Source organism: Priapulus caudatus, unplaced genomic scaffold, assembly GCF_000485595.1.
Source record: "Priapulus caudatus unplaced genomic scaffold, Priapulus_caudatus-5.0.1 Scaffold0, whole genome shotgun sequence".
NCBI classification, from domain to species: Eukaryota; Metazoa; Priapulida; class Priapulimorpha; order Priapulimorphida; family Priapulidae; genus Priapulus; species Priapulus caudatus.
Window position 1 is genome coordinate 1484596 of NW_014577061.1, and position 15670 is coordinate 1500265.

General features: G+C 44.4%; 1 protein-coding gene across 1 annotated transcript in view; it reads right to left on the minus strand.

Moving 5' to 3' along the window:
• LOC106813160 (titin-like) overlaps window positions 1–15670 on the minus strand; it is a 180648-nt gene that overhangs the window by 51916 nt on the left and 113062 nt on the right. Inside the window, exons 163-180 of the mRNA XM_014817590.1 lie at window positions 8859–8973; window positions 8190–8325; window positions 7854–8020; window positions 7285–7482; window positions 6854–6942; window positions 5833–6004; window positions 5287–5412; window positions 4777–4953; window positions 4131–4412; window positions 3563–3668; window positions 3131–3327; window positions 2797–2969; window positions 2334–2463; window positions 1908–2037; window positions 1422–1594; window positions 900–1069; window positions 560–671; window positions 173–357 (exon numbers count right to left, since the gene is read on the minus strand). Of these exons, the coding sequence (XP_014673076.1) occupies window positions 173–357; window positions 560–671; window positions 900–1069; window positions 1422–1594; window positions 1908–2037; window positions 2334–2463; window positions 2797–2969; window positions 3131–3327; window positions 3563–3668; window positions 4131–4412; window positions 4777–4953; window positions 5287–5412; window positions 5833–6004; window positions 6854–6942; window positions 7285–7482; window positions 7854–8020; window positions 8190–8325; window positions 8859–8973 (2838 nt within the window). The remainder of the gene's footprint in view (window positions 1–172; window positions 358–559; window positions 672–899; window positions 1070–1421; window positions 1595–1907; window positions 2038–2333; window positions 2464–2796; window positions 2970–3130; window positions 3328–3562; window positions 3669–4130; window positions 4413–4776; window positions 4954–5286; window positions 5413–5832; window positions 6005–6853; window positions 6943–7284; window positions 7483–7853; window positions 8021–8189; window positions 8326–8858; window positions 8974–15670) is intronic.

Here is a 15670-nt window from a genome sequence, read left to right on the forward strand (position 1 = left end):
CTACCCTACTAACAATAACCTTTCAACCCACCAACAATGAATTTTCAACCCACCAACAATAACCTTCTACCCTACTAACAATAACCTTTCAACCCACCAACAATGAATTTTCAACCAACCAACAATAACCTTCCCTCAACAATAACCTACCACCTAGCGACAACGACCTTACCTGGATCGTACACTCGTTCGTATCCCCGACCCGCTGCCAGTGGCCGCGTGCAACGTCACACTTCTCCACGAGGTAGTTTTTGATCTTAGTGCCACCATTATCCTCGGGTGGTCTCCATAGCAACATTACCGTCTCGGGAGTAACATCGCAGACGTCTAGCGGACCCTGAGGCTTCGACGGTTTGCCTGAGATGTGAAAAGTGAGAAGTGTCCTAGTTAAATCGGCATTTTCACCATTTACGTAAGCTCAGTGCCAGTGTAACGCACTTACGTAGATGCGCGGGGCATTATACATAGATCTTAACATTTTAACATTAACATGAATATACTATGAACAGTGTGCATAACTACGATCAAATCTACAATAGTCTAATCAATTCTGTCTCACCCAAAACGGTGACCTTAGCGCTGTGACTTTCCGTTCCAGAATCGTTCTTCACTGTAAGTGTATACGCCCCACTGTCTGCTCTCTCTGCCAGTTTCGTGACAAAGGTCGTAGACTGCAAGAAAAAAAAATCAAATAAATACCAGTAGCCTAATCAGCAATGTAAAAGGACTATGATCATTCTAACTAAAATAGACACATAGAACCTAAACTAAAACACTTGACTTTACGGACTCGCGAAATTTGTAGTATGTACTATCATGCTACCATTTGTGTTAACGAGTAACAGTAAATCTGGGTTGAATAGAAACTAGACTACAGTAATTGTTAATTAACATTTTACCTTGTCGGTAGTTTTTACGGACGTTCTCAGTGAAGGGCTAACTGTCTGCCCATTGATGGACCAGGTCACCTCTGGAGGCGGCTCTCCACCTATAGGTACTTCGAACTGAATCGTCTTGCCAACCTTTAGTCTGATGTCGCTCATGGCGTGTTTGTTGATGAAGGGTGCAACTGTGAGATGTCAACAAAAGCAGCAGTGTTATTAACGTTGCATATATCACCCGATGTTACAAATTAAGCGATCGCTTACATGCGCACGAAGTGCAGCTCATGCCAGACAGGACAGCTCTACGCTCGAGCGCAACCACGCTTCACTCTCACTTTCACTTCTCGTGCAGTAACCACGGTCAACTTAATCTCGTGACGTAGCGCTGATCAACATAATCTCGTGACGTAATTCGGTTCAACCTAATCTAGTGCCGTAACTCAAATCAGCTTAATCTCCTGACGTAACTCTGTCAACTTAATCCTGTTACGTAACTCCGGTCAACTAAATCTCGCGACGTAACTCGGGTCAACTTACGGAATTTAGGCTTGACTTCGACGCTCTCGGACGAGTCGCTCGGAGCTCCGGGCCCTGCCTTGTTGACGGCCGTCACGCGATACACGTACGATCTGCCAACGACCACATCCAAGATGGACGCCTTCGTATGATCTGCTGGCACGTTGAGCATCTTCGACCAGTATGAGACGTACCTGCAACGGATGAGCAGTGAGTGACGTATACCAATGCTGTGTCAGTAGAGTGTACGTATATGTAGTCTATTACACATTCACGATTATACGTGGGGCGGTGGCATTCCATTAGATATCATGAGTGAGCAACAAAAGGCAAATAATAGCAATTTAAGTTCTTGTCATTTATTTCACAAATTCATAAGAATTGTTTAAACCATCACTCGATAACTGTGGCATATAACAACGGGTATAACGTAACGTATGGTGATATAGTCACATGAACAGTGATATATTGCAAAAGGGTGAATCGTATAAAACTAAATTGGCTTACCTTTCTTTGCCTTCCACCAGGTAGTTTAGGATGGGGGCGCCACCATCATCTCTAGGTGCTTTCCAACTTATCTCCACGTGACTTTCATCCACAAAGTCTATCAGTGGGGTGCCAGGTTGACCTGGTGCAACTGAAAAACACACCCAGTATATATATATATATACACACACACACTCACGCACGCACGCACGCACGCACGCACGCACGCACGCACGCACGCACGCGAACGCACGCACGCACGCGCACGCACGCACGCACGGCGCACCACATCACACAACAGGACAGCACCATATATATTATGCGTGTTTGTGAAGGGGTTTATTTTTATTTGATTTTTCAGATTCATTTTTGATCAAATTGCTAAAGTTTAGCGGAAAGCCACACGATTGTATATGATTTCCATGGCTATTTACGGAGACTCTTTACCGTAAGGTGGCTTAGCAACGCCCGTGTGAGACGGGCTGCTCGGCTGGCTGGGACCAGCAGCGTTGATAGCTATAATCCTGTATTGATACTCCGCTCCCTCCTTCACGCTAGTGTCCGAGAACTCCAGCTCCTGTACCAAGTGCATCAGAAACCCAGGCTTCGAGTTAAGCCAAATTGTTGTCATGGCGTAGGAAGAGTAATTCCTTATATACATGCGAATTACTTGATATAAGGGCATTCATATGAGAGGTGAAGCTGGTCTAATAACTTGTGTTTAATTAGGAAATCCGTTTGAAATCTCCTTTTGTTCTAATTGATTTTAATAATTATAAATTGATAATTATTTTTTAATAAATATAATAATAAAAATTATAATAATTAAATATCTTTATTAATTAATGAAGAAAGTTTTTTTTTATTACAATATAATTAATATATTATTTATACGTTATAGTGCTATTACCTTAATAGGATGTCTTGTGACGTTAACCCATCGAACGCTGTGGGCGTCCTTTCTCTCCACGCTGTAGCCGGTGATGGGGCTTCCTCCATCGCTGGAAGGTGGCGTCCATACGATATCCATTCGATTCGTGTCAGCCTCTTTGATGGAAGGTCTTCCCGGTTTCTGGGGTTCGTCTAGAAGAGTTCACGACTCCGGTGTAAATTCACGATAAACAGTATACAGATTTATGTGTACTACATGTTTTCAAATATAGTTACAACATGAGTGTATACATTTTTTAAATACTAATATTTCTAAAAGCCTAATACTTATATTACTAATACTGGTGTCTTACCGAATGGGTTTTTCACGAGCATTGGTTCTGTGGTGGTGAGGGGTTCGCTCAACCCACAAATGTTCTCGGCCGTGACCCGGAAGTCGTACTGAGCTTTCTCCGTCAGTCGGGTCACCTGGTAGGTGGTGGTGCTGACCGTCTTGCTGACCGTTGTCCAGCTAGACTTCTTCGTGTCCTTTATCTCGACCGTGTATGCACTGCGGAGGCAGGGAATGGTTACAGACATTGATATATATATATTCATATACGCACGCACGCACGCTCACACACACGCATACGCACGCACGCACGCACGCGCACAGGCATTATCTATGATCGGGCCGCGCTAAGTTCCGTTCCAGGTCACAATATGACGACCAAGCCAATACACACCGGATACCAAGCACACATAGCTCTAATCCTCGCTTTTTTACAAAAGAACAACAGACTCACGTGATTGGTTCGCCGCCATCGTCTTCCGGCGCTTTCCAAGAGAGAACAACAGTTTCCTTGGTGACGTCAGAGACGACCAGCGGTGCTATGGGCTTGCTAGGTCGATCTGCAACATTAATTAAAGTGATAAACCTATTACCAAACTACTTACTAACTTTACCTAACCTACTTTAGCTAGATGCGCTCACGGAAATGTTACAGTTAAACGCAACCGACACGATCAACTTCTACTGAGTGAACGATCGAATGGACTATTTTAATAGTTCAATGATAATTGTTGATATATGAAAGATTAGTAATTAAATATTTAAAATATATTCAAAATGTATTCAATAATTTAAAAAATTCAATGGCATGAACAATTTTTATTTTATATATAAATATTTAATTTTAAAGTGTTATTTTATATACGTATCAACGTTGCGTACGTGCTCTTCATCGGTATTTTAGGCGGTGAATAACATAACAACGTCCGTATATATAGACGTGTGTCCGCATCGGGGCTACTGATCTATGTATAACCCTATATTATATATATGGTTATATGTACATCAGTGTTCGCGCCTACCTGTCACCGTGACGGTCGCAGACGCCGTCTCGCGACCGCTGCTGTTGACCAGAGCCACCGTGTACGTGCCGGAGTCCGTCCTGCGGGCGCTCGTATTCTGCAGCGAGGCCGAGTTGGTCACCTGCATGACGCTGACCGTGTCCGAGGCGGCGACCGTCTCTCCGTCCCTGCTCCATGTCACCTCGGGCTCGGGCTCGGCGGCGTACGGCACCGACAGCGTGAACGGCTGTCCGACCTTCAGCTTGATGCTGCGCATCGCACCGCGCTCGATCGACGGCGCGACTGCACGCAGTGAAACGCAGCGGTTAATTAAAACATCGATCGATTCACGCGTCAGCGAACGCGCACCGGTACGAGATTCTATGTCATGGCTTTTTACGTAGGTGATCCATCTACATCCTATATTATACACACACGCACGCACGCACGCACGCACAAACAACAACAACAACAACAACAACATAGCACACAAAGTAATAATAATAGCCGATTACAAAAACTGTAGTTCTTATTAATACTACATCTATAAAATAATTTATTAATATTAACTTCATTCTGTTATCACAAAAACTCTAGATCGTTGACAATGTTCTATATAAGACCTATTCTAATGACCATCTATATATGCGGTTATATATCAGCGTACGGTATCGGGGCTTGGCCACCAGGGTGCGCGTTGACTCGCTCGGAGCACTTGGTCCAGCGATGTTGACGGCCTTTACACGGAACTGATACTCTAGGTTCTCTCTCAGCCCGCGCACGGTGCCGTGTGTGTGCGACGGAGGAGTGTCGAGAGACTTGTTCCATCCGGCGCTGTATTTATCTACACGCGAAACAATATCGCCAAGGTTGACATGGTTGATTGTAGGCAGGTGACTCCGTGGCCACGTATCAGAGTTCATGTGCACCAACGAGGGAGAGGTTTAAAGGTAGGAAACCCTCACAATGTTTAATTACCCAAATCAGTGCTTAGTTGGCCAGGCTGCGCTATTAATTTCTTACTAGAGGACCAAAATATAAAAATCTGACAGCGTGGTTGCACTCTGTGCCTGTATCTCCACGGGTAACTGTTACGACAATACATGCGCTTGTGCATAACCTGCGTTTCCTTAGAGTTCACATCCCCACATCTAGCAAGCGTTTACAACAAGCGTACCTTTCTTCTCCACGCTGTAGCCGGTGAGAGGCGTGCCTCCGTCGTGCTTGGGAGGTGTCCACTTGAGGTCGGCGTGGTTAGCACCCCAGTCTACGATCTCAGGAGCGCCCGGTGGATCCGGCTCGTCTAGAAGCACAGAAAATATGTTAGCTAGCAGGTGGTAACAACCACTCTCACACTGAAGCTCATACGTGCACGTGAATGAAATCTTTGTAGCGTGAAGTGTCGACTGTGGCGCACGTAATCATACGCCTCACTTTAGTGACGATATATAGATAGACGCCAACTTCATTGACGCTATAGGTACACGCAAACTTCGCAATGTTGTGGGCTGCGTAAAGCCATTTACTACGATGCATTCAGTTTCACGTAATATACCTATTAAACAGAAATTCCTATGAACTATTTCCAGTTACCCAAAAGAAATGACTTCAATAGGAGCGTTTGCCATCGCTAATAAAATACCGCACTGAAGCTGCCTAAAAACGTTTGACAGCGGTTGCAGGGAGGGCGCTATACGAACTGCGTAGGCACGCGGGCGAGTACCGTATGGGTTCTTGGCTAGGATCGGAGCCTTCGCCACCAGCGGCTCCGACTCTCCCTCTGAGTTGACAGCCCTCACGCGGAACAGGTACTCCTTGTTGTTATCGAGCTTCCCCACCTTCAGCTGGCAAGAGTTTCCCCTGCCGGCCTCGGTCCATGTGCCACGGACGAGGTCCTGTGAGCAGACAAACAAAATGTTAAATTTGGCAACAGTAGGTAACATATGTATTGAGGTATGATGAGGCACATTAACGTGTTTCGCTATAATGCAAAGGGAGCTCACAATATAAACGTAACTCTCTATAGAGGAGTCTCACGTTCAGTTATGTTTAGATAACATGTTGCTTGTATTGCTTTTATATATTACCAGTTTATTGTTTTCACGGCGTGTGTTTGACTGTTTTGTTTTGTTGTGTTGTGGGTTTGTGGGTTTGTGGGTTTGTGGGTTTGTGGGTTTGTGTACCAGACTAACTGAAAAAGTTATGGACGGATTGTCATAAAATTTTCAGGATACGTCAGAAATGGGCTTACTTAGAATTGATGAGATTTTGGTGGTGATCTGGATCCAATTAATTAATTCATTCATTAATTAATAAAATTTCAGGATAGTTCAGAAATGGGTAACTTAGAATTGATTACATTTTGGTGGTGATCCGGATCCATTAATTAATTAACTATTAATTAATTAAGAAAATTTTCAGGATAGTCAGAAATGGGGTAACTTAGAATTGATTACATTTGGTGGTGATCCGGATCCAATTAATTAATTAATTACTTAATTAATTAAATTAATTTTTCCACTGTAATTAATTGTGTGAGGAGTGGAGCTTAGCACATTTCACAGGAAGAATTAGGCTGCCTTGCGCGAGGTCTGTGCTCTCCGAGTGCTCTAGTATTATATGCTTTATTGTTTTTATATATTAAGCGCTTGCTGTTTGTGTTAATTGCATTAAAAAATTTTAATGTGTAAAAATATTGCGATGGTACCTGTTTCTCCACGAGTAGTATGATAGTTCCATGCCACCACTGTCCGCTGGAGGCGCCAACGTAGGTTGACTGAGCTCTTCGTCACATCGGTGATATCTAGTGGGCCCTCAGGTGTAGAGGGTTTGCCTGAGTTCAAATAATAAGTCATTAGCAGTTCACTTGAGTGCAGATCCTCGAGAACGTATAGTAAGTAGCCCTGCTGTTATATAAGTATATACTATTATTATTATATATATAATAGTATATAATTATATAATAGTATTATACTATAGTATATAGTATATATATATAGTAAATAACATACAACGCGCATACGCAAACATATTACACACATCCGTACAGACGCACACACACACACACACACACACGCACCCCCGCACGCACGGGCGCGCGCGCATATCTTTCTAATGCGAACGCAACACACGAGGCATAAGGACTGTGCGTTCTAGCGACCGTCGCGCCACCTACCGACGACGATGACGGAGGCGCTGGCGGAGTCCGTTCCCGTGTCGTTCTTCACCGTGATCGTGTAGACACCGGCATCGCTGCGCTCCGCTCGCCTGATGCGCAGGTCGGCGCTCGCGTCCGTGCGACTGCGCTCGCTCGCGTGATCGCTGCTCAGAGGGAAGTGGTTGAACGACCACGTGACGTCCGGTGCCGGCTCGCCTGCAGTTGTTTACATATCAATTGAGATCAAAGATGATACACGTTAATCACTAGTAATTACGGTCGTTGTTTTTTCACCTTATATATACATATATATATATTCATGCGTAACTCTGTTGACTGTCGCATAACTTCATGTTAACGTCTCTCTAGTCGCGCCGAAAATCGAGGTCAAGAGCCTGAGCGACGTGCGTGTCAAGGTCGGCAAGGAGGTCACGCTGTCGGCAAAGTTCACCCACACGAGAACCGTTAAAAATGGATTTGTCTACTGCCTGTCTTAGACACAACATATAACCGTTTACAGTTTTCAATTCTGATCTATAAAGGGATTATTGTATATATTAAGACTATGCGACCGTGACTACACCTACCATATCGAGACTTGCAGCTGATCTGGCGCGATGGGTCACTAGGCTCGCTTGGCCCAGCCTTGTTGACAGCGATTATCCTGAATTGATACTCCATGTTGTCTTTCAGGTGGCTGATGGTCGCCATTGTCTCAGGTGCTGGCACCTCTGTGACTTTAGTCCATCCGATACTGAAGACAGAATATTCTCAGTTTCAGTCCATTATAGCAAGAAGAATAACGGCGTAGAAACGCCCTAGCTATATCGTGTTTTACTATACTAAAAAATAACTACCATAATAAAATATAAAATATATATATATTATAATAAATACTACTAATAAAAGTAAATTATAACTACCTGTACTTGTCCTTCCGAACGATGACGTAGCCTACGATAGGCGAGCCACCATCTCGTGTAGGTGGTTTCCAGCTGAGTTTGACGAAGTCCACATCCCAGTCAACGACTTCGGGTGCGCTCGGTTTATCTGGCTCGTCTAGAATCACACGGATTCGTTTACTGACGTACACACGTAATATACACGGACTACATAAGCAAAATACAGATACCTATAGCGATTTACCAATCAACGTTAGTTACTAGTTATGCCATTACCGTTTTAATTATCTATGCATGATCAAACACGTCTATTACCACTTTTTCGCAATCACTGACTCCCTTCCCCCTCCATCTTTCTTTCTTACCCTATCGCTATCTACGCGTTACCCCATTGTTTCCATTTCTCTTTCACTCTCATGCTTATTCAGCGTTTCGCAATCTCGCAATCACTTTAACCATCTGTCTCTCTCGCTCTCTCTCTCCCTCTCTCTCTCTCTCTCTCTCTCTCTCTCTCTCTTTCGCTTATATATATTTCTCGTTTTCGATTTTTCTTCTTCACTCTTCCGGTCTAGTTCTTCATCGCGGGAGCACCCATTTCATCGCCCGCTTTCGCTTTTACTACCACCCCGCCTCTAACTTCTTTGTTCATCCTCTCCATGCATCTCGCCTCCTCGTTCTTTTTGTTCTTACCGAATGGATTCTTGGCTATGGTTGCCTGCCTGGTCTGCAAAGCATCAGATTCGCCTATCCTGTTGACTGCCTTCACTCTGAAGTTGTATTCAGCTTTAGGTGTCAACTTTGTAACCTGTGCGAAAACATGGCAGTTAGAAATATGATTTAATTATGTTTATGTTTTGATGAATAAAAACAGGACTATGTATACATATGCCTGTGCGTATATACACGTAAAGCAGTGATATCTCTATGGAAATATAATAAAACAGTATTGTGGCGACAAACAAAGATGATTAACGTAAAAGATATTACGGCGAATTTCAGTTACCGGAAACATACATAACATTATATCAGTCAACCACATACCGACGCCCTCTTACGTGCCCCCCCCCCAACAACAGTAACCTTCCAACCCACCAACAATAAATTTTCAACCCACCAACAATAACCTTCTACCCTACTAACAATAACCTTTCAACCCACCAACAATGAATTTTCAACCACAACAATAACCTTCTACCTACTCCAATAACCTTCATCGCCTCACCGAAGCAATGATCCTCTCAATAACGCACAACAACTCCAAGTGCTTCTCCAATCAATAACTTATTCCCCCACTCCGCCTACGACACACTCCTTCTGCTTCCCCCTGCGGAATGTTGGCATAGAAATATTACATTATAGATTATGAGTTATCAGTATGAGCCAGATGACCACTCCCCCCCCCCCACTTGGACGTTGCTGCTACATCGGTCAAGCTAGACCAGTAGTTAATCTTGTGTGTACATGCAGCCGAGCTAGGCCACTGAACTCTTGAACTTGAACTCGATACTTGTCTCGTTCGTATCCCCGACGCCGCGGCCCAGCTATGTTGCAGGAGTGGCGTAACGTCACTAACGCTTCTTAAATCACGATTGCTGTTGCGGTACAAGTGAGGTACTTTTTTGATTAAAAATTACTTCACATGCGCCAGGCAGACCATTGATGATCTCAGCTTTCTGTTGGTGGTCTCGAACAAAATATTGCAAATGACAATAGTCATGATCTCAGTGAGAGTAAAAGTCGCGTAGGTCCTATCGCGATGTTCGTTTCTCCTGAGTCTCTAATGAGCTTTTCGAAGGTTTGCCTAGCAAGCTGTGAATACAGTCGCGAGTGTCCTAGTTTAATCGGCACAATTTCAGTTCAACACACTATCTATCTGTCACGCTCAGCTGCACAGTCGATTAACGCAATGCATATTACGAGAAGAATGTGACAGTAATAAGGAAATCTGGGAGATCTATTCTTACTAATTAATACTCATACGTGACTTACTCTATCTAACGTTTTCCATCGCATTACATGAGTACCCTATCGAAACGAGGTGGCATAACTAAGATCAAATGCTACAATAGCTAATATCATTCTGTCTCACCCAAAACGGTCGACTTTAGCGCTGTGACCTTTTCCGTTCAAGAATCGTTCTTCACTGTAAGTGTCATGCTAGAGTTCCCCCACCACTACCCTGCCATCACTAGTACGACATACAACACTTCTTTCGCCCTCTGTATTATCTCTCGCTGACAAAGTGGTTCGCACGGCAAGACCTCGCAAGAAAAAAAAATCAAATAATACGTAGCAATAATCAGGTATGGTGTGTTAATTCTGGTTTCATAATTCGATCAAATTCATTCTGATGCGTCTGAAATCGAATGATTCGATGCATGCATGTCGATGCGTGAATCGCAATACATTCGCAGCGTGAGATAGTATTGCGGATCATCTGTTACGATGATGCATCATTCGTCTATCTGGCGTACTCGAATCATCTAGTGGACTCTCACACGTGGGTTATACCGCGAACTATTGCTCACGTTATCACCCTCAATGTCACGTCATCCCCCTTGTTGTCATGCTATCCCCCTTCGCGTTACGTCAGCAATACAACTCTAACAAACTCTTATCGTCTATTGGCCGCTTCACCTCACACTACCAATCCGACTTTCAAATCACACTACACCCCTTATTCAAACATGTCACACTACTACCCCTTCCCCCCTCACACTAACCACCCTTCACGGTCCACACTACAGCCATGCCTCAATTCGAAGTTCGCACCACCCTTCACGTCACACTACCACCCTTCACCTCACACTACCACCCTTCACCTCACACTACCACCCTTGCCCACATTCACACTTACGCACCCTCTCAACTCCATCACATCCCGACTTGCAACACCCTTCACGTCCACTACTATCCGCTCAACCTCCACACTACCACCTCATTCACATCACACTCGACTACCACCCCTTCACGTCACCAGCTTACCAACCCCCGTCGTATTTCGTACACATCTACACTATCCGTGCAGTCAGGCTTCACAATCACTACCTACCGCATTCAACCTGCGTGACTCGCCAGCGTTCCTCGTCATCGACCTCTGAGACCAAACCCCTCTTTCACGTCAGCACGGATCTTAGCCACGCCCAACAACCGCAATCACTTCACATCACACGCTACCACTCATCAATCAGAATCTCGAGTTGTCCAAACCACTACCTACCCTTCACCTCATCACTGAACCCATCGATCATACCCTTCACTATCACACTACCTACGCACCTTTTCAACCACCGTCACAGCCATCCTCAACTAATACCCTTCGGACACATCCACACTATCCGCATCACCAAAAATAAATATTCAGTCAACACAACTACCACGTCTTCGCAAACAGTCACAACTACGCAGCCTCTCACCTCATACAGCTACACCGTCTTCAACCTCACCACCACGTGAATCGTGAATTCCGGACCTGCCGTAACTCGAAAAATCCAGCACTTTATTCATGTCACAGACTACGCGCCCTTACCACGTCCCGAATGTACACGACTTTCCACAATTGTGCAACGTCATATCGCGCCCTGAAATTGATTCGACAGCCTCCATCATCCCCCTTCACTGTCAGTGCTTAACAGACTCGAACTTCGCAACTGTGCGCGATTACCGCAATCCGCAATACATTCGAGGACTTCACTTTTACCGTAATGTTACAGCCATCGAAACCGCTTCGTCAGTCACGTTATCAAGCATTCTACGTTCATGTTCCGCTCCCATCCCGCATTCCGCTGGCAGGCAGGAAGCCTGAAGGACATCTCAGGAGAACAGACAATACCTGGTGCTATGCGGATGACGGATGAGATTAACGCGATCATCCGCTCGTAATGGAATGCAGCTGGACCGACGTATCCGCGACGAAGGAGACGCAGATAAGTGACGCTTGACCGATCGCAAACATCGACGGTGAACTCGGACAATTCATGACAAAGTCACAGTGAGCTATTACCATGACCTTCGACTGACCTTGACGCTTTGAACCTTTAACCCCGGCTGGCTAATGACACTCAAACGAAAGTGCGTAATTCGGAAAACGATTAGAGGACGAGGCACGATGGGTGATATGCTTGATGACGCTTCACGAGCCTGCGATGACGCAACTTGGCCAGCCTGACTCACTAGACCTCTTGACCGACACTGCGACATGACCCTAGGACCATTTGTTAATGACTGAGAGTAACTAATAAAAGTAGTTAAGTTAAACTACTTTTGGAGAGTTGTTAATAACAGTACTTTAATGGCTGGGTCGGTGTCAAAATACAGTCATTATTTGTTGTCAGAACTTTACCGCAAACAATTGATAAACCCAAGAAGACTTATGGTGCCAATTGACGTCAGTTTTCTGCTAAAATTCAGTCTAATCGGTTTTCCCTTACGAATTAGAACCGCCTGAAAGCAGGAAAAACTCTCCTGTTTGCAATATTAAATCGGACAAAAAAAAAATAGCGCCGAAAAATTTCAACTTGATAAATCGAGCGTTCTGCTTTCTATATGCCGCCGTATCTGATGCCGCTAATCGGTCCAATGTCTGAAATTCGAAGTAGCCGAATTTGTGTCTCAAGCGTCTCCAATAAATGATGGCACGTGAATTTGATTCTAACTTCCATTATCGGTCCCTTGTATTCACCGCAAAGTGCCATTTCGCAGAACATTATTTCCGATGCTTCGTGTTTCTCACGCGAGACATGCTCGGTTCACAATTACCCTTTCATGTTTTTCGGATTTCACGTTTTTCGCGCGCATATTGATGCATGAATGTCGATGCGTTGAATCGAAATGATTGATGCGCGATCCCGAATGAGTTCGATGCATCGAAATTCGATTCACGCATCGAGATCGATTCGATTCAGCTCGAATTATTTGATTACTGCATTGATCGAGTCGACTTCACCCCAACGAATCGAATGATTCGGAGCTGCCGGGGTTTCTATTATCGGTTTCCTTCGATAAGCGAGGAAGTTGATAGCTGCTTAGAGCAGACGCACGAGAACTTGCCAGTCGGTTCTTATTGTGATGTGTATCAGCGGACGCTTGATTGATTCGCTTCTCTTTTGCCCGTCCCCGACTGGCTTGTAGTACAATCGACAGTCGAGTGTTCAATGGCGCTGAGGAGTTTCGGCGACATGTCTATAACTCATCACGTGGTCGTGTGTGTCTAACCATCTTTACGTGTTTGTTTATACACAGCCGCGCGCTCATTAGATGTAGGTGTGGCTGCGACGCGCGGTGGGTCGCGCGCTCTCTATCGGTGGAGGTAGACGCCTCTATAAACATGATATCCGTAATATTCAAGAGCCGCATTACGCAACGAGAAAATGAAATTCGAATACAAATCCCACTGCTGATAGAGTAGTAAAGACACATGGTGTTCGTTTAAAAAGTTTATTAAGTTAATTAATTAGTTAATTAATAAGAATGCTGTTTAAACTCCTGACATTTCATATTCCGAATGCGTAGCTAATCGCGAGCAGGAAAATTCAATCTTGATGCCAATAGATTCGATCGCGCATGAGCTGAGAAAAGCATATCTGACATATTACAACGCTCATACGAACTGAAGTCATATTGTCCTCTATCCGAGCTGAAATTCTCGTATAGCGCGAATTTGCGATACTGACTTTCTGAGGCGTGTATACAAAATAGGACTCTATGTACGAATACAATTACAGCATCACGCGACTTATAGTGCTGGGCATATACATACGACCCGTCACAGAAATGTTACACAGTGTGATAACTCGCATGTATAGCTGCGATAAAATCCACCTAACAAAAAATCGAATTATGAACAAACACATGCAATAAATCACAATGTAAAAGGACTAAATATCTTCTTACTAAAATAGCATTCATAGAAGCTAAACTAAAACACTTGATTTTTACGGCTCACGAAATTGTAGTATGTGCTATCATGAATACCATTTGTGTTAACGGAGTAACTAATCTGGGATTGAATAAACTAGTCTGACAGTGAATTGTTAATTAAGATTTTACGTTGTCGGTAGTTTTAGTGACGTTCTCAGTGAAGGGATAACTGTCTGCCCATTGATTGCCAGGTCACCTCTGGAGGCGGCTTCTCCACCTATAGGTATCTCGGAGCTGATCGTTTTGCCAAACTCTTTAGTACTGATGTCGCTTCATGGCGTGTTTTTCGCTGAAAGGGTGCAACCTGTGAGATGTCAACAAAAACACAGTGTTATTAACGGGTTGCATAATTTCACCCGATGTTAACATAATTAAGAGATGCTTAATCGCACGGAAGTGCCGCTCTCCAGAACGGACAGCTCTACGTCGAGGCGCACCAGTCCGCTTCACTCTCACTTTCAATTCTGTGGCAGTAAAGCACGTCACTTAATCTCGGACGTAGGGCTGATCAACATAATCTGCGTGACTAAATTCGGTTTAACCCACTACATCTACGTTGCACGAGTCATAGCCATCCGAACCATCATTAACATCTCAGCTGACCACCGGCTAACTCTGTCAACTCGTAGAAATCAACCATCACACCGTATAACTACGCGGTCAAACTAAATCTGCTGCGCGATGTACACCATCGCCACAGCGAGACTAACGATCTACGCACAAGACAACGAATACTACAGCGAGAGCTTGACTTCGACGCTCTCCTGGACGAGTCGCTCGGAGCCTCGGCGGGCCTGCCTTCTACATAGTAGCCGCCCAGTCAGCACCAGCATACAACGTAAGAACACACTACCTGCCGGACGACCAGCATCCAAGATCGACGCTTCGTATGATTGCTGGCACGGTGACTGTCTTCGACGAGTCTGAGAAGTACCTGCCAACGATGAGCAGTGAGTGACGTATACCAATGCTGTGTCAGTAGAGTGACGTATCTGTTGTGCCTATTACACATTCAACGATTATACGTGGGGCCAGGTGGCATTTCCATTAAGATATCAATTAGTGAGCAACAAAAAGCAAATAAGTAGGGCAATTTAAGGTTCTTGTCATTTATTTCACAAATTTCATAAGACTTGGTTTAGAAGCTCACTCGATAACGTGGCATATATACAACGGTATGATACGTAACGTATGGTGATGATAAGTGCACATGAACAGTGATATATTGAAAAGGGTGAATCGAGATAACAAATACAAATGCTGTACCATCTATCTTGCCTACTACACCAGGTATAGCACAGGAGTCAGACGGCGCGACCACACGATACAATCGCATCTATTGCCGTCTCAAACATTCACGCCCGTAGACTACGCATTCATCCCCAAAAAGACACACGAATGAGGCGGCGCAGTATGAGTATAGCACTGTTGTTGGTCTGAATACGTGGTGGAACTCTGTGATAAACGAACCCGTATGTAGCTAATGTGTGGTCATCTTAGTGCACGACTGTTGGCATATTAATGACTCTTACACTTGTTCGATTAGATGCACCCGACTGTTACATTGATAAATGCACCTAGTG